The following is a 23,874-nucleotide window of genomic DNA, read 5'->3' on the forward strand; positions in this document are numbered from 1 at the left end:
GTTTGAAATGACAGCTCCTCCCTTCCCTTGCAGGAATTTAAATAGGAACATTAGCAGATATGAATTTAAGGTGATTTTTATTATTCCCTTGCATTTCACCTCCTCCAACTTTTGTAATTCCTCGCTACCTATATTAAAAATTTTAGAAACAAAATACACAAATAGCCAAAGCTATGGGTGATTAGAGGAGCAGTGACAATAATCAATGCAAAATAAAATCAAATAAGGCTAATCATGGTTGATTTGAATAAGGTTAAACAATTACAGGAAATTAAATTATTAATAAAATGGGTCATGTTGCTGCTAGATCTGGATAAATTGATTTTAGCATATATTATTCCATTAACTTAATTCTTCTTTGTGTTTTGGTGGGGGGTTTTAATGAATCAATTTATTCCACCACTGCTTCTTAGTTCAAGCAGAATTTTATACAATGCTGTTTCACAGTTCAGGCTGGTCACTTGTACAAATGTGATTTCTGACTCAATCTTAGTGTTAAATTTCTTCCATTTCTTATGCTCTGGCCTTAACCTGAACTCATGAAAGCTTTCATCATGAACCTTCACCTTTATAAATGTAGGAAGATTTCCTTTGAACCATATTTATTTACACAATTAGAAGAACAGAGTTTTCACTGTTCCCATTCTTTGTTGGGAAAGAGACCTGAATATCTGCTAAATTTTCATTACACTTATTTCAAAATTTTAAGACCAGAATGGATTAAAACAATCCACCAGCTTGACTTTCATAATACAGACCATAAAAATCTCATCCTGTGATTTCGGCACCTCGGTGATTGGTGAATTAATTCCTCACTAATAATAATGTAGCTTCTGCAGGCTCTTTTCACAGCCTCTCAAATTTTTATTTTAATGCAATAATGGCACCAGACAGGAAAAGTTACATTTTCAAATGTCTGTGGAAAAAACTTACTTCATTACTTCATAAAAGCCTACATAGTCTTTTACAGGTGTTTTCTTGCTTTATTCTAGCTCCAGTATCAAGTATGCACACTGTATGGAGAAGGGACAGAGACTAATGACCTTTTGCAAAAATAAATTGTGTGATGAGTCATGTCATATCTTCAGGTACTTGAATTTGTCAAGTACAGAGCATGAACACAATGATCCAGCTAAGCAATTGACTCAGGGTCCATCTACCTCTACATTGGGCCACAATGCAGAGATCTGTAAAGAAGCTCCAGGCAACCTGGTGCCAGGGCTGTGGGAAGCATAACATTGCTGGCACTGTCAGCACGCAGCTGTTACACCCAAAGACAACACCAAATTACAGGTAGCTAAATCACCTGGGACCCTCAAGTCAGCCCATGTGCCATGTTTTCCTTTGATCTGCTGGGATATTGGGTAGCAGAATCTCTGGTGTTGTTTCCCTGCCCCCAAGTCATAAAGTATGCGGTCCTGCAGATTTCAGAAATACAGTTTGCAGTTGTGAAGAACAGCCTGTTCTCATTTTTTTTTCTGCTTGAATTTGCTTGAGCTAGAGACCAAATCAAGAATGCTACCATAAAGCTAATGAACAGTGGGTGCCAGTCAGCTACAGATCTTTTCAAAGGAAAACCTGCAAACTGAAAAAAATGCCTTCAAACTGTCTAATTGCAGATAGACTAAGGGGATTTTAGATCAAGTGCTTATGCAAAAGGTGAGTAATCAAAGACAGCAGCCTTAGAAAAACAGCTATTTCAAAAAACTTTACTTGTTTTCATTCACCACTGATTGTCTCTTTCCCACAGGATGAATTCATTTAAAATCTAGTCTGTTTCTGCAGTGCAGAGCAATGTGTTGCTGCAGGAGGTACAAGCAGTGCTTATTATGAGCTGCTATCAAAATCCATGGTTACTTAAGGAACAGGCTCTCAGTTAACCCAAAATATTACTAGTCTGGATCAGTAGATTAGTGAAGGATTAAAACTGAAAAAAATTTACCTTGAGATTGGTCGAGTTCTTTAGAGCCTGGTGCTAATAACACCAAGGTTGTGGGTTCAACTCCCATTTACTTAAGAGCTGCACTCGGTGATCCTTGTGGGTCCCTTCCAATGCAGAGCATTCTGTGAATCTGGGATTACAGCTGCTTCATCTGCAGCACAAGCAGACAAACGCTGGTAGAGGGTCCCAGAAAGCTAAGCAGCAGCAGCCCTAATGCCCCCAAAAAATTAGGAGTCAAATATGCCTTAGGAAAGAAGTAGAAAAGATTTTTGAGTGAATCCTACCTTATAGAAGAAGAATGATTTCTGTAGAACAACAGTCACTTTCACTGATTTTGTAAATAACTCAGGTTGTAGCAAAATATTAGCTTAAAACTGTGGATGTCATTAACAAATCTCTGTCTAATTTCCATCTATTTTTCCATTTCAAAGGTAAGAAACAGCATTTCATATTCTGTCGGGAGTTTAGTTCAAGCATGGCTTAAAGAAAAAGGCCATGAAGCCATGCAATTGAGAGAACAGTAAAAGGTAGTTGCGAAGCAGTTCCAAAAGCAGTTCCCAGCCTGATTACTATAAACAATTAGACTCTCTCAGGCATCACTCTATAAACAATAAGGTTCTCAGACAGTCTTCCCATAACAAGTGAAACACCCTCTCTGGGAAAAGATGGCACCCTGAGAACAGATGTGGAAGTTTTGGGAACCTTTCATATCACAGTGGGAACACTGGTTTTGTTTTGTGTAAACAATTGTCGGTATTGTAAAACAAAAGGAGTGGTTAGAGTTTTCTCTGTTAACCTATCGTAAACCTGGATTTTGGAATATGCATGAAGTTAATTAACACTGTTATTTGAAGTGACTGATCAATCAATAAATCGGAGTTCGATGCATTAAAGGATGGTCGTCTCCCCCTCACTTCAACAATATTCTAACTCGACTTTTTTACAGAGAATTTTCAAATTCTCCCAGGGAACAGCAGGGAGAATTTGACACAAATGTCTGTCTTTGCCTTGTTTGTGGTTTTGCCAAGGCATTTGCACTACAAATAATGTTTCAAGACTACCATCATCCTTTTAAAGTCCTTGAAGTACAGTCTGAGCATGCCTCCTTCTGGAACTCCTCAGCCCCACACTGCAGGCCAAACTAAAAGACAGATGTAAATGTTCAAATTACAGTATCTGGTAGGAATTATTAAGTTTAAGAATCAGTAGTTTGTCAAGTTGAACTATGCTGGTCACTTCGGGATAGAGGTTCTTTGCTACCTGTGTGCTATCCTGTCTCTACCTTACAAAGTTTCCCTGTCTGAAATGTATTTTGAATGAAAACAGATATTATGTTGAAAGTACATTTAAATTAAAACCTCCACAGGAAAGTGCAGGAACCCCTCAAGTACAACTTTTAAGGTGCCCTTCCCCTGTGGCCTGGCTTATTAGAAAAAGGGACAGCAGTCTAATAAAGCCTGACCTTACCTAACAGCTGAGACAATTGCTAAGAGGAGCAATGAATATGACACTCTTAGGCCTTGAAATCCTATCAGCTGTGACTGTTTAAAGTAATTAATAAAGAAACTGGGATGTAATTTGTTTGTTTCAAAGGACAATCGTACTCAGCATCAGCATTTCAGAGGACTAAGGATGCATTAGTAAGAGGGATTACTGGTGTGCAAAATTGTCTCAGTCTAAAAAAGCTTCCAGACACTTTCACCTTCTGGATGTCACAGTGTCCTACTCTCTGTCCTTAACCTGTGTTTTAGCAATGCATTTATTTGTTTATTCAAACAGCAGTGATCGTAGCTGCTGCTTCAGAGTTTTTCACATTGCAAGGACTTTTCAGGGATGTTGCAAAGATATCATTCACAGGCAACCAGCCATAGCTGAGAAACTAAAAGAAGAAAAAAAAAAGAGAAGGGTTACTTAACCACAAAGGTATGAAATCAGTATTTTAGAGCTTTACTTTCAAAAATACCTCATCTTTACCTCCATGCCTGCACCCTCGGGACAATGCTAGGCTTCTGCAGGCAGTCTTGCAGCCATTGTTTGAGACTTCATTCATTAGTGTTTGAAAAATACTTTGAGACTCTGAGAAGGAAGATGCTACAGTATTCTAAATATCTGCCTAATTAGCTCTGATCAGAAGTTGTTTTACCCAATCAAGAGGAAAGATCAAAAATATCATTGAAAAATGAACTGCAAAACAAAACACAACAAAAATCAAATTGAAGATGTTTAAATACCTTCCTATTTATTTATGGAGAAGGCTTAGTATATCTCTTCCAAAATGCATGACTTCCAGGGCCACGTGGACATCCCCGTCCAGGGCTGGAGCATAGATGAGGGGCACTGCTGCAAGCAGTGGTCTTAGGACAAGGTCTGGTAGCAGCCTCCACAGGGAACCTTCTTTATCAGCTCTGCTAGTACACCACAGATTTCCTTCATTGCTGTTAGCCCTAGTCATTGTCATCAGATGGTTTTGTTTTTACCCAGCACCAAAAATGCTGGCACTACACTGACTGTTATTAATTCAGCTAAGTTTTAAAGTATGTATAGTGCTCTGTGTCCAGCCTCCCTGCATCCTCACTTTGGTTCTTCCCTCAGAATTAAACCTTTCATTATTCAGCCCAGTTATTTATTACCCTCTTTAAAAATTCAGTACAGTCTTCTAACTGACATTTTCAACAAAAGGTCATCTGAAATACACACAGTGTTTCTCATATTGCCTGCTTTCCCCTCTAAAGGTCCACCAGAGATAATGTTGTGTTTGTCATCTATTTACTCATTACATTGTGCAAGAGGCCTTTGATCCCCGGTTTGTCTGCATGCCAGGTCTGTCTCACAGGAGGTAGCTCTAGGGTGGCTTTCCTCTTTTCCATTTCCATCCAATTAAGCTGGACATATTTTCAATATTCCCCACTCTAAACAAGAGTGTATTTCTTGAAATGCCACGGCTAAGTTCAGTTATTAATTGCACCTGACTGGAGCACCAGGAAAAACCAAGGAGCTGGGAGTGTAAATTCACCTGTCACTTATACCTAAAATCCTTGCACCTTCCAGTTTTCTGGAAGCTGAGCACCTCTGCTTTGGACAGCAGGAACACCAAGAACCCACAGACTACAAATACCATTTTAAAAATTACTTCAATCAAAATTAGTAAAATATATGTTTCTCCTCTTATTTCACCAATGGGACCATTCAACTTTCCAGAGTGCAACTAAACCATCAGAATATGCAACAAATACTATCTTTTTCTTCCCAAAAATTGACCTTCAAATATCCACCTCCAGAGTCAGAGGTGGCCACACCAACGTCCCTTTTCAATGTGAAAACCTGAATATTTAGCAGTTTTATTGTGAGATTAAAAACTTGGATTTCATTCAGGATTAACCTCCTACCTCTTCGTTTTTTATCTGCTTTATGCAGGAACAGGAACTCTCATTGGAACTTGAATTGAAAGTCAAGTGATTCATCTCTTTTCTTTGCCATTTGAAAGGAGGACTATTCAAGCACCTGCTTTCCAAACTATACCAAGTACCGGGCAGAGCACTTTAGACCAGGAGAAGTCGAAGGCTTAACTTACCTTTTCCAAGCGACTTAAGCAGTTTCCATATGACATGACTTTACAGAGACCCCCAGCCACAGCACTGGAGCTTGGGGACTCACCAAGATGGGTTCTTGGTCTGAGGAACATAAGAAATAAATTTCTTCCTAAACATACTGATTTTCCACTAATGCTTAAAATTTTGTTGTTTTCCTTTCTGAAGGAGAAGGAGCTTGAGAGGTCCCCTATCCTGAATTCCTACTATGTGGCTCTGTGGGGAGAAGATGTCTTACAAGACACTTCAGTGGAATGGGATTCAGTCACACCTGGTGAGGGTCTTGCACACAGACTTTCAGCCACGTTTCCAGCAGCTCACTGACTCTACTCTTCTAAAATTGAATTTGGCAAAAGTATGTGTACCAGGACACTTTTTAACGCAGCCTAGTCCTCACAGCAGGACACGGCTATTTATCTTCATCTTTTGTTAAGAGTCAAGTGTGAACTTGACAAAGACTTGAAATTCTTTCTTGCCCAAGCTCCTCCACTTACCTACCACTATGTGAGCAGAGAGCAGGAATGTCATCTCCTTTATATAGCCAGGGCTCCTTATGTTCTCTGGGAAAAGTTTTTGTGAAAGAGCTGCTTTTAGTTTAGGTGAAGTATCTCTGTGTCACTATAGGACATGAAATAACACAAGCGCACGCACCGCTGCTCTTAAGGTGAAGAAAAGGGAAGTTTATTTTCTGACTCTAACATTTATACCTTTTTAAAAGTGACTGTGGATTGGAAGGTGAAAGTGCCACCTCTCCAATGACACTGGACAAACCAACAGTCTATCAACTTTCTCTTCCTCTATAAAAGAATGCAAAACAAGTTATTTACAGAAAGTGTGTGAGAAAGTTTGCTACAAGAGTGTAAACATCAGAAGTTTTAGAAAAATCTTAAAAAATCAAAGTGACATCTCTGAGCTTAAGTCAAGGTTGGCACTACTAATCGTGATGTTGCTATATATTTATAACAAGGTTAAAGCAGAGTGTGGTATTTTCTGGGTTCCCAGGACAAAAGAGGAATTGGTGAATCTGACTCCAAGTTCTTAGAAGGCTAATTTTTTGTTTTATGTACTTATATTATATTAAAGTAATGCTATACTAAAACTATACTAAAGAATAAAGAAAGGATACAGACAGAAGGTTACAAAGAATGATAATGAAAAACTCGTGACTGCTTGCAGAGTCCTGACACAGCTGGATGGTGATTTGTCATTAAGTGAAAACAATTCACATGAAACCAGTCAAACAACCACCTGTTGGATAAACAATCTCCAACCACATTCCAAAGCAGCAAAACACAGGAGAAGCAATCAGATAATTATTGTTTTCATTCTTCTCTAAGGCTTCTCAGCTTCCCAGGAGAAGAATCCTGGGCAAAGAGGATTTTTCAGAAAATGTGATGGTGACAGCAGAGGAATCTTTCCTACTATTCTTTGAATGGAAGAATATCCTGGACAGATTCCCCTGACTTTAAAAAATACAAGGAACCTCAGAAGCAAATATAATAGTAAGGTCTATATAAGGCTATCCCAGCACTATGAACTGTGGGAATGTAGAATTTCAGGGACTTGCATTCTGACTCAAAAAACCATGCAAAGCTTTTCAGAAAGAAGTTCAGAGCAAAGAAAAGGTATTATACAAGGATGATAGTTGCTACTATGGTCATATTTTCAGAGTAGGTGAAGTAGGCACATTTCCTTGAAAAATAACAATGAAAAAGCTAATTCATGGGCAACTTTACTTATTGCCTGCCAAAACCAATTGTGTCCTGTTAAAAAACCGGCAAACTAAAGAGGAAAATTAATCCCATTTTGTTGTGGGTTTTTGTTTTGTCACTGTTAATTAAGGCATTTATGCAACAGAGCATCAAAAAAGTTCATGTGATGCCTTTACAAATCATCTGGAGCCAGCATACAAAGCTGATCATTCCATTTCTCATAGTGCTTTAATCAGGTGTAAAACCAGCCTAATTGAAAGGAAGGGAGTGATAAATCACCATCTGGAAGTAGCTGTGCAAATTACATGCTTACCACCCTTCTCAAGGAAGTTATGAGCTTCCAGGAGAAGTGCGTGTCTGAACTTGAGATCCCTGATCCTCAGCCAGGCAGAGCATGGCTGGGACACAAGGCCCTTCCAGTCTCTGTGGCCAGGCTTCCATCCCATCAGAGGTAGGGAAATGAAGGCTGTGTCCAGCAGATGAGTTCTGCTACAGAGATAGGGCACGGCCAAGGCATGTACTTGGTCCAGAAACATCCCTAAGAAATGTGGTTTTGACATAAGTTTTGCATGTCCTTACCATCAAAAATGAAAGCTTGTTTAGAGAACAGAGAGCCTTTGTTCCCATGAGCATTTTAGAGATCTTGAAATTTTCCAAATTATAGAGTGTGTTGTACTAAATGAAAGTACATTGTTACATACTGCATAGACAACAAAGAAGGCAGCAGCATCTGGCACTGTGGAAATGTAGTTTCCATCTAATTCTGGATTATCATTTGCTTATCTGGTCCCCTCTGAACCAAAAACAATATAATAGGTCTAGGAAAACAACATAATAACAACAAGGTATGAAGATACCAGTAGAGATTAAATGGGCCAGGGTTCTTAGCTGGCAAAGATAAAATTTATAGAAGAATATAGGGGAGTAGGATAATGAATGTCACAAGGGAAATGAATGGGCAGTAATTACTTCTTTTCTTTGCAACATAAGGACTGTAGGGCATTGAAGAAAACTTACAAGTAGATGTTTTATAAGAGAAAAAAAAAATCATTTTTCCACTCAACATATCTAATTTGTGAAACAAGATGTTGCAGATTAAAATAAAGAGATCCAAGAGTGATTAGGTAAATTTGTGTAAGACCCATTCATTTAGAGCTATTCGTCACAAATCTGTAAATATAACCTCCTGCGCAAGAAGTCCCTAAACCACAGCTTCCTGGGAGCTCTGCTCGCATTCCAGAGGATTGCCAGACACAAGTCCAGACTTTACATAATGTCCCGAAAGAGCTGCCCTTTGTTTTGATGAAAACTCTTCACTCCTTGCTCAGCACAGCTAGTCATGCATTCCTAGGTCTTTTTTAGGCAAGCTGCTCAAAAAGAAACTATTGTGGGAATAATGCTTAGGCCATAAGAATTTGACAAATTTACTAGGTCTTTAGTTTAACTGGTGTGAGAGGAACTCTGTTCTGTCACACTAATCTACTACAATTTTTGAAACCTCAAGATGCAAAAAGTACTTGAGGTTTTTTTCTTCTGCTTCAGATTTTGACTGTTGCTGATTTGTTCACAGGGAGAGGAAATACATGAAAAACACACTGCAGATTGGAAAATAAATAACAAAAAGCAGAAAGGTTGGAGGAAAAGGAACTGTACATTCTCACATACATTTCATCTGTTGATGTCATTTGTGCTTGTATTTTATAATTGGGAGTGAAAAAACTGGTGTAGACAGGTATGTAGTTGTACACATACGCTTCAGACTCTTCTGTCCTGTATGAAGAACAGGAGGATCCAAGGTACCCACAGCTGAGGTTGTAACACAGGCTAAGATTAGAAAAGGAGGGAGAATATCTCACCTGGAGATAAATTAGCAAAGAATCTTATGCAGGCAGCTCCCCCACAGCCTGCATGACTTTCTGTCCCCCAGGTGAGGATCCCCGTTTCCACGTCCACGTTCCCAAATGTTCTTCACCTGCCTAACAGGAAGGGCACTGTACTTGAAAACCAGCACAGCTGAAGACTGGGACCATCCTCTGCAATTCCTGAATGCAGCAGTGGTCACCATGATTTGGTCTCCTGTGCAAGAAGCTGATGAGCAACAGAGGAAGCATTTGCTGAAAAATAGGCAGGAGAATCCACAAGATGACTTTGGAGTAAAACAGAGTCCTTGAATATTTCAGAGAGCAGACTGTGTGAGGGAGTTGAGTTGTTTTCCCAAAGATTTTAAACCTTTTCTACCTTCCTAAAGTTTGTGTGTGCAGGAAATTCCTGTGCTTTCTGCGCTTATTTTGCACTTATTTGATCCACAAAAAATGCAACTCCGGTCTCCAGAGAGACATTCTGAGAAGGTTTTCTGATGGGATAAGCCTAAGAGATGGGAATGAATGTGCAATCCACTCTCAAAAGGGTTCCATGCTATGTTAGTGGACTGCTGGACACTGGTTGCACAAAGGATGTAGACCTGTAGATGGTAGATTTGAAAACAATCATCCCTCCCAGCCCAGACTCAGTGGCACTGGTACTCAGTAATTAGAGCTTTTTGTGACAGATTTGTGCCCATTTGGGGAGCAGGATCCTGAAGCCCAGGACCAACTTCTTCCCCAAAGAATCAATTTTGTTGCTCCATCCAATTATAACCATTTTGTGTTACAGGAGATGCTAAGGGTCTTTGGGAAACTAGTACTTCCTAGAACCTTATTGTGGCCTTCACATGGAGAAAGGATTCAGATTTTTTCTTTTAATATTCCCCCTGATACTAATCTTCTTTAAATGCAGATGACTTTCTAGAAGTTGATCCCACCTGCGACAGGAGGGAGATCAGAATACTTGCTTATTAGGAACTTTTAAATTGTGACACATGAGTTAGAAGCAGTGAAGTGTTCTATCATCAAAGCAACGGTGGGCAATAAAAATTAACTTTGGCGCTTTGGGGCAGAAATAGTGTGATTTGAGCTTTCTTTTTGCAGTGACTAAAACTAAACCATAAATGTCTGGCTGGATAAGCAAGAGAAGTGTCATTAACTGCAGGGACATGGTGCAATGACAGTCTAGCAATTAATTTTCCATGGCTGTCCTGTGACAGCAAATTTCCTGCTTACACAATGCTGGCTCGTCCCAGTCTATCACAACACTTTGTGTTTTCCAGGCTCTGACAGATGTGACAGTATGCTAAATGTTCCTTTTATTCTGCAGCTAACTGGAGAAAGAAACAAGTTAAAGCTTGTCATGGTCTCCCAGAGATATGTATTTTATATTCATTACTAGAGTGTAAACAACCTGTTTTGCAAGAAATGTTCTAGGGTGTTTTGAAAATACTTTCATTTCACTTTTAAGTTGTTTCAGCTCCCCACCTTTAAAGCCTATAATGAAGATGTGGTGTTGACACACAGAGGAACATAGGTATGAGTGTAAATACACTGTATGAGTCTGTAACTCTCATTCAGAATGTTTCTTAAGAAGGCACCTGTTTAAATGAGACATGAAAGTCTGTAATGCAATATTCCCCTCTGTGAATAATGCAGCAGAAATGTTACATTGAATAACCAGAAATGTGGGAGTTTCCAGCAATCCAGTTTAATAGTTTCTTCATATGTCTGTGTTTAAACATCAAACAGGCTTCAAACAAAACAAAAAAGAGTAATACACAATTCAAGAAAATACTAAAGCTATTACAGTTTTGGTTTCTCCTTGGTTGATTTACAGTTATGTACAAAACTGTCTTATTTGCAATATCCAGTAATGATTTAATGATTTATTTACATCAGCTGGTGACTTTCACTATGCAGTGGAACGGTCTCCTTTTGTCATGTATATTCATAGTTGCAAGAGCCAACATTTAGAGGCTATTTATGGATAGGATTAAGAGATGGGCTGAATCAAGGCAAGATTCTCACTACTGACCTCCAGCATTCTCTGAAATCCTATTTTCAGATATAGCTGAAGGAAGACTCTATCCCCTAGTGCACTGATAATCAGTATATCAGTCAGCATAATAAGGGATCTCCACTGAGAATAACATTCCCACTTATGTCAGAGGGAGATAAATGTGAGCTGGAGGAATAGTAAATTTTAAGCAGACAAAATGTATAACTCTGGTGCTAAAGTTGCGCCTTACTTCTCCTGTCAGAAACCTCCTAAGCAAATGAAGACATAAAGTAGGCTCTGAGTGTGTGGAAAGGAATACTTTCCAATTTTTCTTATATAAGAGATAAAATTAGAAGGGAAAAAATATAATTTTATCATAATATGCAAACTGTGTCATAGAATCACTGAATAATTTGGGTTGGAAGGCACCTGTGGAGGTAATCTGCTCCTAGTGGTTCAAAGCAGGGCCAACTTCAAAGTTAGTCAGCTTTCAATTTAGTGCAGATTTTTCAGGGCCATGTCAAGTTCTAAATATCTCTAAGATGGATTTTGCACAACCATTGAGCACCTGTTCACACATTTGACCACCCTTATGGCAAATAAATTTCCTAAAACCCAATCAGGAATTTCACCTTGAAAATGTAACATAACACTCATGGAATAAATCATAAACTGTCTACTGATAAACAAGAGTTTTACAGCATATATAAACCAAGTATTACAAGCATTATTCTTCCAGATTTCAGATGGAAGAGTTCATTTTTTCAAGATATATTCAGCTATCTAGTCAGTAGTTTAACACCACTTGGAATCTTTCCATAACTTAAATCACAGCACAAGATATGCACCATTCATGCTCATCAAGAAATACCAAAGTTCCTCCCTCTTTTGTAAGCCCAGATTTTGCACCTTACACAGCTGTTGCAGAACAACAGGTTTATGAATGCATGACTAGATGCAAACTACTCACACAAAGGGCATGAGTGTTTCAGCTTAGGATCCTCTCAACTAAGAGGAAAACTGTTTGTTTGGGGAACAAAAGTCAGGACTCTGTTATAGCTACATGTACCTGATGTTTCTAAATCCTTTTTTTTTGCTATTGCCTGCCATGCCTTTTGATTATCAAACTTGTTTTGTCTCTCCCAACTTGAAAGATGCAATCTGCAGTAACACCAGCTCTTCACATCCAAAAGGGTTTTCTAATGTGTATAGAAAGGCAGCCACTCAATCTTTCCATCTCCACAAAATATTACATGAATACTACAGGCTGTGCTCCCTTTGCTTCCCTAGCCCTGGCAAATTAAAAAAAAAAAAAAAAAAAAAAGAAGACAAACTAGAATCAGCTCAGTCTTCATATTCAGCCTTAAAATCCACCTGTAGTACATCTTGCTTCACCGTGATTTGAACATATATAGTCATATATGACAAAGTGCTGTATCAAGCCTGGAAAATCTCATGGAAACATTGGCATCTTACACAGTACAGATTTTCTTGACAGTAACAGTCATGACTGGAATACAAGACTGCTGATATGTGCATGTATATTGATCATAACTGCCAACCAAGGTACGTGGAGCTTGATAATTGGAGCTACTTCCCTGATTTTATATCTTCAGAAGGAAATAGCAAAAAACTTCCATCTTAATTCTGGGCATCAAAATAAACCATGCTTGTTTTTATTTAGAAAGATAAAATTTATTATTTTTTTATATGCAGAGAGAGAAATAACACTAAAAGAAACACACATTGAGAGGCTAGTGGGCTCATTCACATGGCAGAACTCACTCATTGCATTTAGCAGAAATAAAAATAAGGTTTTCCCTGTATAATCCTCTTATAAATGCCAATCTTCAATAGAGTAAATGAGATTCAAAATATCCTTTATCCCAATAATAGAGATGGACTGAGTAGCTCCAACCACCAGCATGAGAGAGGTGTGTGGAGGGAAAGAAATGTAAAATCACATGTTTAAAAAGGGTTTCTGATTGCTGTAGGAATCATGACAGCTGAATGGAGAAAATGTTCCATAGGCATTTCACCAGAATTACAGGATGCAGGAAGATGTTGCCTTTCCAGTCTCTTCCCTGGTTTGGTTTTGTTATCTTAATATTTGTTTGATAACCCACAGAGCATTCTCAGGCTATAGCAACAAATTATCTCTTTGAAGGTCTTCCTCATTTCCTGGCTACGAAAGGCGTAGATCAAGGGGTCAATCACTGAGTTGCACATAATGAGGATGAGGTACATGTTGAAGTGAGACATGAAGCAAACACAGTAGAGGTTTTGAGGGCAGGAGATCATCAGGATGAGATGAAGGAAGAATGGAGCCCAGCAAACAATGAAGATGCCAAGAAGCATAGTCAGAGTGATGGCTCCTTTCATGCTGGTTCTTTGACGGACAGAGTTGTACCCAGGCAAAGCAGCGATTTTCTTCACATGAGTACGAGCCAGGAGGAACATATGGATGTACAGTGAGACCATGAGGAACAGCATGGTAAAAAACATAGTGATGAGACAAATGACCACATAAGTTGATTCATAGTAAAGAATGAAGATAATGCCACAGCCCGTGCAAAAGGTCCAGATGCATGCAATAATGAGCCCCGACCTTTTCACTGTCATAATGTTGTGATAACGCAGGGCGTAGAAGATAGTGATATATCTGTCTACTGCTATAGCCAGCAAACTGCACATGGAAGCCACCACAGATATACAGATCATGGAATCAAAGACATTGTCTATATGACGGACAAAGGCATCTTCCATGATGATGTGTCTATTGTTTATTAAGTATATGGTTATGGTCTCCCAAGCATTAGAGACACTAACCAGCATGTCAGCCACTGCTAAACTGCAAACAAAAAAATACATGGGTGAGTGCAAGTTCTTGTTCTTAACTATTGCACATACAACTAGTATGTTTTCAAGGAGGCTTACAATGCCCAGAGTTAGGAACACCTCAGCTGAGATGACCACTTGCTCACATGGTGATGACTTGTTCTTCGCAGTAGGCACAGTAAAGTTGCTACCGAAGGCACTCAGGTTTAGTTCAGAAACATTGAATTGAGAGGATGTGTTCATCTCTGGGAGCTAACACATTCTGTTCCTTCTGAAGGGCTTGCCAAGGAGTGTGGTAAATGCATTTTCCAAAAGGCAGAAGATCCTGCCTAAAAAAAATATAGCATGAAGATTACAGGCAGAAGTTGACAATAAACACTAGCCATTTCTATTTAATTTGGCTTGTACATGTCCCACCACATTCCTTCACTGATTCTAAATTAAACTTTGGTTGGCTCAGAGATTTTCTACCTATCTTTACTGGGAAATTAAAGTCACAAACTGATGAAAAGATTCCTGCACTCTGCATTCATAGTTTTGTTTATTCTATCTGGTTCCCTGGAGTACTGCCCCAGAATATCCTGGAAATTCTGCTGAAAAGCAAACAAAAAGCAGTTTTCCCAGTCCCAGCTCTCAGACCCCAGCAATGCAGGAGGATGTAGCATTGCCTCCAGCAGAAACCACTCACTTGAATACAATATAGAGAAGTTTCTATTATTGACACAATAAAGGATTGAACATTTTCAGTAAAAGGTTTAAATGCTTTCCTGACTTTTGTACATTTACTTTGGCATGAACTATATTATAAACACCTTATCTGTGCAGTGTTAACATGCTCATTTAAAAGCATGGTATTAAACACCTAACCAAAGCAAATCCATACATTTCAGGACACACTAAGGTTACAGAACTGGTGTGAGTAGATTTCTTTAGTAAAAGAAGTTTTCTCTTCCAAATCCAGAATATTTTATTCAATGGTTTTCTGGTAATGACAATATTTAGGGAAAGTTGTAAGTCATCACATTTTCAATAAAAGGAATATTTAGAGCTGATTGTCAGTGACTTGTTGCAAGTACAAATTCAAAGCATATCATGCTAAACAATTTTCAGTTTCAAAAAGCCACATTTTATTTGCAATCAGGAATTTACTGTACCTATTTACCAGAGCCGCTCCTTCAGCTGCTTTTCCTCGTCCGCAACGTTTCCTCCAGAGAGTCCAAGTTGCAGCCCCCCTGACATCTGGGGCTGGGGACTCCTTGGTGGCAAAAGATGAAAAAAAAATAGAGGAAAAAGAATTAGTAAATCCATAGAGTCAAAGCTGACCACCTTTAAATTACTTACTGTGCAACTGCCTTTTTATAGACTCCAAGCAATAATGACTTCAGTACTCAAACTGTGGCTCCTCCTCCCCTTCTTTGCCCCCCTGGACTTCTCTTGCCACAGATCTCTCAGCAAAGGCTTGGGTTTTTACCACCATCTAGTGGCCTTCCCCTCTCTTTCTAACTGAGCAGGGATTCTGATCTGAAATTCATTATGAGCTTTCTATAATATTAAAGGGGGGAAATGGACCAGACATGCTCCTTTCCTTTGTTTTCTTTGCTGCTTCTACTACACTGACAATAAGTTCATCCTACAATAGTACTCCAAAAGAGGAGAAAAGGTTATTATTGAAGTGGAAGGCTTATTATTGCTATAAGCATTTTTTCTCATATTCAGCTTTGCTGGGACTTTTTCAGAAATAAGAACCCCACTGTTATAAAACTTAGAGAACATACAGTCAAACCCACCATGCCACTAATAGAAAATATATTTAAATAATTTGTATTAAAACAATTGAACAAATAAACAGCTGTGTTCTGTGCCCCTTGCTAGAATAGAGATTTCAGTGCAGAAATGGAAGGGGCAGTGTGTCATTCCAGGAGCCTGAGCTCCCCGAGATGGACGTGAATTCTCCCAGGGGCCCAAGAGCTGCTAAACTCAGTGCTCAGTATTCCAGTGGCTGAAGTTCCTCTGTGGGTCTAGCAGTCAGGCAGCCAATGCTCCTTCTGGGCCTTGCCCAAAAGGCGGCCAAATCAGTTCAAGTCCTTAACAAATGGTCTCTGCTTCCAGGTGCGGGCTGGGGAATGCAAAGCACACACCTTCCTGACACTGCAAATGCCCTTCTCCTTAGCTGATAACCAGAGAGTCAGGCACCATGCAGGATTTGAAGTTAAATCGACACAGGAAGTCTCTGCTTCTCCAAATCACCGCTTTTCCAAAAATCAGTGGGTTGAGGTTTTTTCATGGTGTATAACAGTTCCAATTGCTTCTTTTTAACCTACAGCATTTTTCTTAAAGCATCACTGTCGCAGACATCTTGTATGAAAAATCCTTTCCTTAGGATTTTTCCTCCTGAGAAGCTGAGAGGCATCAGGAACAAAATGTAGACAATGGTTATCTGCTGCTGTGGAATGCAACAGGTGGATCTGTGATTGGCCCATGTTAGATGTTTCTAATTAATGGCCAATTACAGCCCAGCTGGCTCAGACAGAGTCTGAGAGCCTTTGTTATTCATTCTTTGCTATTCTATTCTTAGCTAGACTTCTGATGAAATCCTTTCTTCTATTATTTTAGTATAGTTTTAATGTAATATATATCATAAAATAATAAATCAAGCCTTCTGAAACATGGAGTCAGATCCTCATCTCTTCCCTCAACCTGAGACCCCTGTGAACACTGTCACAGATCACCACCAACAAATCCTAATTTTCCTGTGCCACTTTTGTGTTTTCATTGTTAGCTAAGGTTTATCATTGAAAAGCAGATAAATCCCTATTTCTAATTAACATACTCCACAGTAGGCTTCTCTGTTGTCACTGCTGGTTTCACTCTAACCCTTCACTCTAGGGATGCAGAAACACCTGGGCCATTAGATGAAATATTTTTATGTACAAATAGTCCCTGGACAAAGGGTGACAATGAAAACGTTTTTCAACATTTTGAGTAAAATGGCTCTTTTAGCATTGTAGAGTTATAGTCAGGAGATGAACTTTGCCTATCCCTTCTCTCCAGTACTGGAAAGAGAAGTTAAATTATCACAAACTAGAGGTCACAAACTGTGGTCAAATGCAGCTGTTAAATCTGAGTGGATCATGCCATCTGCTGAGCACACACACTGCCTGCTGTATCTCGCCTGTGTGCCAGTTCTGAGCTCTTAGTTCTTTGCTATGACCAAAAGAAAAGAATAGAGAAAGATCATCTGCAGTCCTCTTTCTGTTCTTTAATGTGAAGCATGGTTTTGGTAACATGTTTTCAGCAAGGTTAACTTACCTTAGCTAACTTTGGTTATTTCCATAGCTTTTGATTTTCCCATTGCAGGTCCTAGAAGTCAGATACCTAACAGTATATTTTACTTGTTCCTGTGCTCTTATATCTAGCAAGAACTGTGCAGACATTGTACTCTTTCCATTTCCAATTACTTCTCTTGCAGTACCCAACTTGCTTTTTGTTGTTGTATATCACATTGTTTCTTGTTAGGTTCAGTTAATTCCATTTTCAAATTGCTCTGTATGTTCAGTTTAACAAAGCTCTTTGCAGGCCAGCTGAACTGCTTTACAAAAGTTTTCAGTGTACCTGGTAGGGCTCAGCAAACCAGCCAGCTGCAGGAAATTAATTACTCATCAGACTGGGTGGTTTGGCTGTTATTTCTTAGAGCAATGCCAAGTTTCTTACATATAAACTATGAATCAGCATTTGGATTCTTGTTCCACAAGCCAGACACTGCAGGTGTAAACCTTGGTGGAATTGCTTATGCTACACCAAAAAAAAGTCCCTTATTTACAAAACTCACAGAAAAATTGCCTGCCTAGGAACTGGGTACTGGTACAGACACATTTTTTCTTATGTTAGAGGATGAAATGAAAAAAAATACTTCCCTTCTCCACCCCTACCCACCAAAAAAGAGGGTTTTTTATTATATTGCTGCAGTAAGCAGCTCCTTAGTGCTTGCTGTAGCTTGACAAGCAGGTAACTGAAAGGACACCCAAACAGCAGTGAGTGGAGGCAGGCAAGTGAGTTATAAAGATTTGAATTAAAGGGCTATGGGAGCAGATCTTTGGATTCTCTGGAGAAGAATCAAAGAACAACTTCTCAGCTGCAGGACTCCTGAAGGAATAGGCTTAGGTTTATGATCTCAATTTTCAGCTCCCTCAACCAAGAAATTTCTTTGGGTTGTAGGAAAAGAGATTGAAAGTGCTACAGAAAGACATCAGTGAATAAAAGAAAGAAGTAAAATAGGATTCTGACAGAAAAAGAGAAGCCAGGACCTGTCTCAGTCCCATGCCATTCTTTTCAGCTGTGAAGTTGTTGAGAGAGAGCAGAAGCCACTCCAGATACATATTTGCCTCTCAGGCTTTGTCAGCAACCAGACTGGGAGCCATGACAACAGCGCTGGCAGAAACAGCCGGGCCCTGCTTGCCATCAGCACCAACAACCCCAGCCAGAATCCCTTTTGCCCTGCACATCCACTGGAACTACACTGACACATAGGACAAGTTTCATCTCGTCCAAATCAGCAAGGAATTGCCATCTGAATGATAGCAAGATACTGATTTTATCAATAAATGGATAAATGAGGCCAATGGAAGGACATGTTCCCAAACAAGTTTCTGTAGAAGAGTTGGTTACACTCAGATGCATTCTGGTATTAATCTATGCTAATCTTAACAGATTCAGAGAAGTGTTGGTTGTGTTAATAAAAACTTACCAAACTTGTCTAGCACTAACACATGTAAGAAATTCAATTCCAGTATCCTTCTGCAGCTCTTTATATCTATTTGTTGAAAATACCTTTGTTTCACTTAACAGAACTAGGATTGGTGCTCTTGGTCTATTTATAAAATCCTTCTTCTGTCTAATTCTTATCTATGTTGTCATCAGCAGAATATTTCAAAGTCACAGAGGATCCTTCCAGACTGCTCTAAGAGATAACCTGTGCATGTGCCAAAAGGGAAGATCATGGCCTCCTCTGCGTTCAAATCACATAACAAATGTTCTTTAATTTCCAGACTGAGAAAACTATTTGTCCTGGCCCATGTACTGAGTAGCCTTGTCTGAGCCCCATCAAGGTCCCCACTGTTAGCTCCTCAGCATTACAGTCAGTTAGCCTTTAGTAATGACAGCCAATTCATTGAGATTAAAAAAAAAAACTTTATTACTCCTTGTCCCGAAATAAAAAAGCTAGATGAAGTGATGACAGACTGTCAGTATTTCAATCTTCCTGTCTGAAAGCCTGAAGGTTAGGCTTTGCAGTAAGCAGTGGCATAGTGAATACTTTCTTTTACCTCATGGCCCTAATCTTCAAATCAACACCTGATCTTTTGTATTTTTTTCAGAAAGAAAAGGAAGTCTGAAAAACAGCATCAAAATATAAAACAATCTGTGCCCTGTTAAGGGTAGGATCAGCCATACTTAGCATGACTGCAGTAGCACTTTTGGCCATCAAACCCTTCAACTGAGTCCTTCAAAATGGTTTGAGATAGGTACCAACTGAGAGTGGCCAGAGACTATCAGTGGTGCTTCTTGCATTAGAGTTCAAAGCTGAGAAAGATACAGTATGGTACAAAAGGCATTCAAGAAAGATTTATCCTAATAACTGTTGATATCTTACTGTTATTATAATATTTCTAGAGTCCCATACTTGCAATCATATTTCTAAAGTCTCGTACCTTCTTGGCTGGTTTTCTACCATGCCACTCTTCTCTGCTGTAAAGTTCCTCACAGCTTCACAGAAACTCCTGCAGAGCTCTTGACCCACCCCTCTTTTATCCCAGTTATCTTCACAAGCCACAGCTGCTGCCCAACTAAGGACTTTGCAGCTGTAGCTCGTTTAGAATAACTGGGACCCACTTATCCAATACATAGATTTTACAGGGGCTCTCATGGACTCTCACTACAAATAACCTAAAATGGATGATGTTGTAACCAGCCTCCCAAACTGTAAAAGAGCAATAAGAGGTTTAGGAACCATCATTTTTATGTGCCACTAAATGGAGCAATGAATCACCCCCTAGCTTTGTGTTAGAGGACGGGTCAGCAGTACAGACCTGGTGAATCAGAAGGGTCAGCTGCAGTCTCCACAAGGCACAGATAACCAGCAGGAGGCTGCAGAAGCTTTCTGACAGAAAAGAGAGATGATTCCATAATAAACAAACAGTCTGGGATAAGGAAAAAACCAAACCAGCAGGTGTTGATTTGATACTTCTTTCTGGAAGGGCAGAGTAATTTAAAGCCCTTTAAAGGGCCTCAGTAGGTTGGAGAGATGAGCAGAGAAGAACAGTCTGAAATACAACAGAGGCAAATGCAGGGTCCTACTAGCAAAGAGCAAACCTTCCGAACACAGTGCACTGTGCTTAGATCATCCTTCCCCACTTTATTTTAGTACAAAGTACATGCTCAAATCTACTTTATTTGAGTGTAAAGAGGCAGGAATTCCTTGGACTGAGTGACAAAATTCTGATTTCTGATTTTTTTATAAAGTACTGGTCTAAAGAGATCCCTTGAAAAGCTGCTCACTTCATCTTCCTTTCCTCCAGATAAGCAGAGGAGCACAGCATGAACCCTTCCCTGGGAGCACTGCACTCCCCATCCTGGCTTGCTTTGGGCCGAGAGCCTTGACAACTCAGTGTCTCTTTGTCCTGTGCTATCTCCCTAGTCAGGTGTTGGCATTTCAGCACAGCATGAACATGGAAAGGTAACAAAGCAGCTGAAGAAAAACCTCAATTTGATGCACAGTGAGAATTATCCTTAATTCTCCATCTCACAGAGACCTTGCTACACACAGAAAACTGCAGATGCAGTAATGTGTGCATGCTGCTCCTGTCAAGGTAATGTAAATGTCTCTGTTCGATGCACATGGTAACTGAGCATGGATCCATGTGCTACACAGGCAATTTTCAAGAACACCCAGGCTATAATATCAACATTTGTCTCTAGTAGTGTTCAGTGCTACCTCTCTGTACTCATATATAGGTTCTTTCCTCACTCTCTGTTCAGGTTGGCAAAAAATGCAGCTACTTCCTATTTAATGAGGTGTCTAAGTGCAAAAAGAAGAACTATAACAGTCATTTAGCTCAGAACTCAAATTCTTTCTGTCAGTCCCTTACTACACTATGTTTTCTGATCTTTTTGGCAATAAAGTCTTGCAATAAACAGTACCTTGTTATGTCAGGATCTTTTTTTAATCACTGTATCCTAACAGAAAAAAATATTATTTCAGACCTTGCAACTATTTTCCTTCTAGTATTCACCTGCTAAGGAGTGAAAGGGTGGAATGTTGCTATGGCTGAAATGAAAGGTGTCAAAATTTAAACGGTTAAGTTATGTTAGCCAGAAGCAAAGAGACTTGCAGAAAGGAAAGCAGTTCAGTATCAAATCTGAACCCAGAATATCTTCTATACTGCAGTAACCAGTGCATGCAGTTGTACTATTGAGAACTTAAATCAGTTTACAATAAAACATTGTCCTCAATGCTAAGCTGTTTGCTGGCATACAAAAATCAAGTGACTCTCATGGTCCTCCCAGATTCCTGGCATTTAAAATTTCAAGCATCATTAATCCCTCACAAAAGTAGGAAATGTGTCCTGATGTTCTTGGTGTCTGATCCACTATTAAAAGTGAAGCAGAACCTGAGAAAACTCTTGTGATGCTGATTTGCTGAGGATGCTGCTATGATTCACCTTCCTGGCTTTCCTGGGTTTACAAAGTGCCTAGTTACAAAAGATCATACAATCATTTCCTTTGAGCTTGTTTTGAAACATGAATAAAAACCCCTTTCCTTTCTTTCTCCCCACTCAAACAAAGAAACATATCATAACACAAGAAACACCAAATGATTTCAGAGAGAGAACAAGCAAGCTCTGGTTCTGATGAAATTTAACCCTGAGCCAGTGCATGGCTCAATCATTCAGCTAAGAGGGATGGCAGATCTGTGTCTCCAAGAAATCTGCTATTGGATTAGTTGGGAAATCAATTTCTGCAAGAGCTGAGATGGACTTATGCAATGGTTACTCAACTAAGTTATATTTCTTCATTCCATCTCCAGTGGCTGATAAATAAAAAGAAAAAAATAATGCTTGGTATCTACAACTTTCATTACTTTTATTGTTGAGCTCCTCATTAATTATAGGGTGGAGGTCAATGCTGGCTAAAGATCACGGCCTTCAAAGTGGTGAATACCTCCATCCTTGTCAAAGTGCTTATTAAAGACATTGAATACCTACCATGCACACCAAATTCAATGGCTAATTGAAAGCAGGCATTGAAATATTTCCATTTGGGGGATGATAGATAAATCCCTGAAACTTCTGGGCAAAAAATTAAGCTTTAATCTTAAGGAAAAATCCTTTTTTTTCCCCCCCCTGTGAATCTGTACTTGAGTTACCAGCCTTCATGGCCTCCAGGGCTGACAGAAAACTCCAGCACTCTTCAAGAAATACCCTGGGGAGCTGAGAGGGAAGATACAATTGTGTAGATCCTTCACCAGAACATGACAGGAGCTTCTGTTCCACGTGCCCATGTAAGACACATTGATGGACCAGCAGAACAACATGACCCTCTAGCTCTGGAGACTGTCTGTATTCCTTGTACTCTCGTCTGGACATATAAACCCACCAGCAATGTTGTAATTGAGATTTAAACAGCAAGGATTGCCCATGTTAGCATAACTCCAATAATGTCACATACAGCTACAGAACATGGCTCTGATTCCTAAAACCAAGTATGCTTTTGTTGATATATCCTGGTCTGTCAATGATCAGCTCATACAGAAAATTTCCTGAAAGCCAGCAGGGAACAATTAAAGTCTGAATACCTACAGATGCACAGATTTGTAGCTAAGGTATGGCCTCTCCAGGGAGAAAAAAAGGTTCAGTGAAAGTAGTAGCTGTGTACTAAATTTATATATATGCAAATATTTTTTTCAACAGTAAGGGACAAGTTAATCCAAATATTTAAGCGAATTAGAACAAGGCCAAAGAGAACTTGCAAATCTCCTAACTTTTCTCCAGAAAAAAAATTTGCAGGGAGAGCAAGTTCACAGGCTCTTATTCAAAAGATGAAACAAAAGAAGCCTCATTTCCAGCAATGAGAAAGAAACTTGGTCAGTATACATCTCAATTTTACAAACAGAATTAATATTGACCTGCAGGATCAGCATTATCAAGTTCAATGATACCACCATTTCTGGCAAACAGGAAACACAAAGTATACTTCCCAATACAACATGAATTCAGCCTTAACAGTAGGACAGTTGGAGCTTTGTCTTAAGACACAATGAGAAAAAAACTAAAGAAAATCAATTCTCTCTTTCAGCGTGTTTGGCTAATTTGAGGTTTGCAATAAACTGATTTTTTGATGCTGAGTTAAAATTAACTGTTACTAACATAGGGACTTATAGCCATGAGAAAACAGAACAGTAACACAAGTAAACAGCCTACTTTTTCAGGGTTACAAAATTCTATTTTCAGCAGGCTAAGCAAGACTAGGAAAAAAATCACAGTGCTTCTCAGTTATAAATAATACAATTAATTAAAATACAAAGGCAAATGAAAGTTTAATATTACAGCATTTATAAGAGAGATAATTTAATCAACTAATGAAATTTCCACCTCTTCATTAGTCCTTTAAAAGGTAGTAAATTTGTCAGTAACTAGATGCAAGAAGAGTCTCAAAATTATTTTAAGATTATCACAGCAGGTTCACAAAGTGCCAGAGAATAACAAGAAGGCCATGGGAATTGCCTGAGAAGCAATATCCTCTACAAGTCAGAGGATACAGTGAGAGGAAGTTCAGGACTCCTGTTTCTGTGGAATAGATATATATTTTTTTTATCCTGATAGTTAGTGCTGGATTTAGCCCAATGTAGAGTTTATGCCCTACAGTGGATGATCAGTGT

The 23,874-nt window shown here is 39.2% G+C and overlaps 1 protein-coding gene across 2 annotated transcripts; it reads right to left on the minus strand.

Annotated features, from left to right (window-relative positions):
* Positions 1-12,775: 12,775 nt before the first annotated feature.
* MC5R (melanocortin 5 receptor) lies at positions 12,776-19,712 on the minus strand. Of its 2 annotated transcripts, XM_059488906.1 has the most exons (3): positions 19,649-19,712; positions 15,098-15,198; positions 12,776-14,272 (listed from the first exon to the last, which is right to left on the minus strand). In XM_059488906.1, exon 3 carries the CDS (start codon positions 14,184-14,186, stop codon positions 13,209-13,211), a length of 978 nt encoding a protein of 325 aa, XP_059344889.1. In that variant the 5' UTR covers positions 14,187-14,272; positions 15,098-15,198; positions 19,649-19,712; the 3' UTR covers positions 12,776-13,208. The 2 variants fall into 2 exon arrangements, with proteins under 2 accessions (XP_059344889.1, XP_059344897.1); XM_059488914.1 differs by lacking the exons at positions 15,098-15,198; positions 19,649-19,712 and having other exon boundaries at positions 12,776-13,956; positions 14,043-14,230.
* Between the last annotated feature and the right edge of the window lie 4,162 nt (positions 19,713-23,874).

Source organism: Ammospiza nelsoni, chromosome 1, assembly GCF_027579445.1.
Source record: "Ammospiza nelsoni isolate bAmmNel1 chromosome 1, bAmmNel1.pri, whole genome shotgun sequence".
NCBI lineage: Eukaryota > Metazoa > Chordata > Aves > Passeriformes > Passerellidae > Ammospiza > Ammospiza nelsoni.

Excerpts from the sequence above, each read along its gene's own strand:
- MC5R (XM_059488906.1), bottom strand. The coding sequence starts at position 14,186 with ATGAACACATCCTCTCAATTCAATGTTTCTGAACTAAACCTGAGTGCC.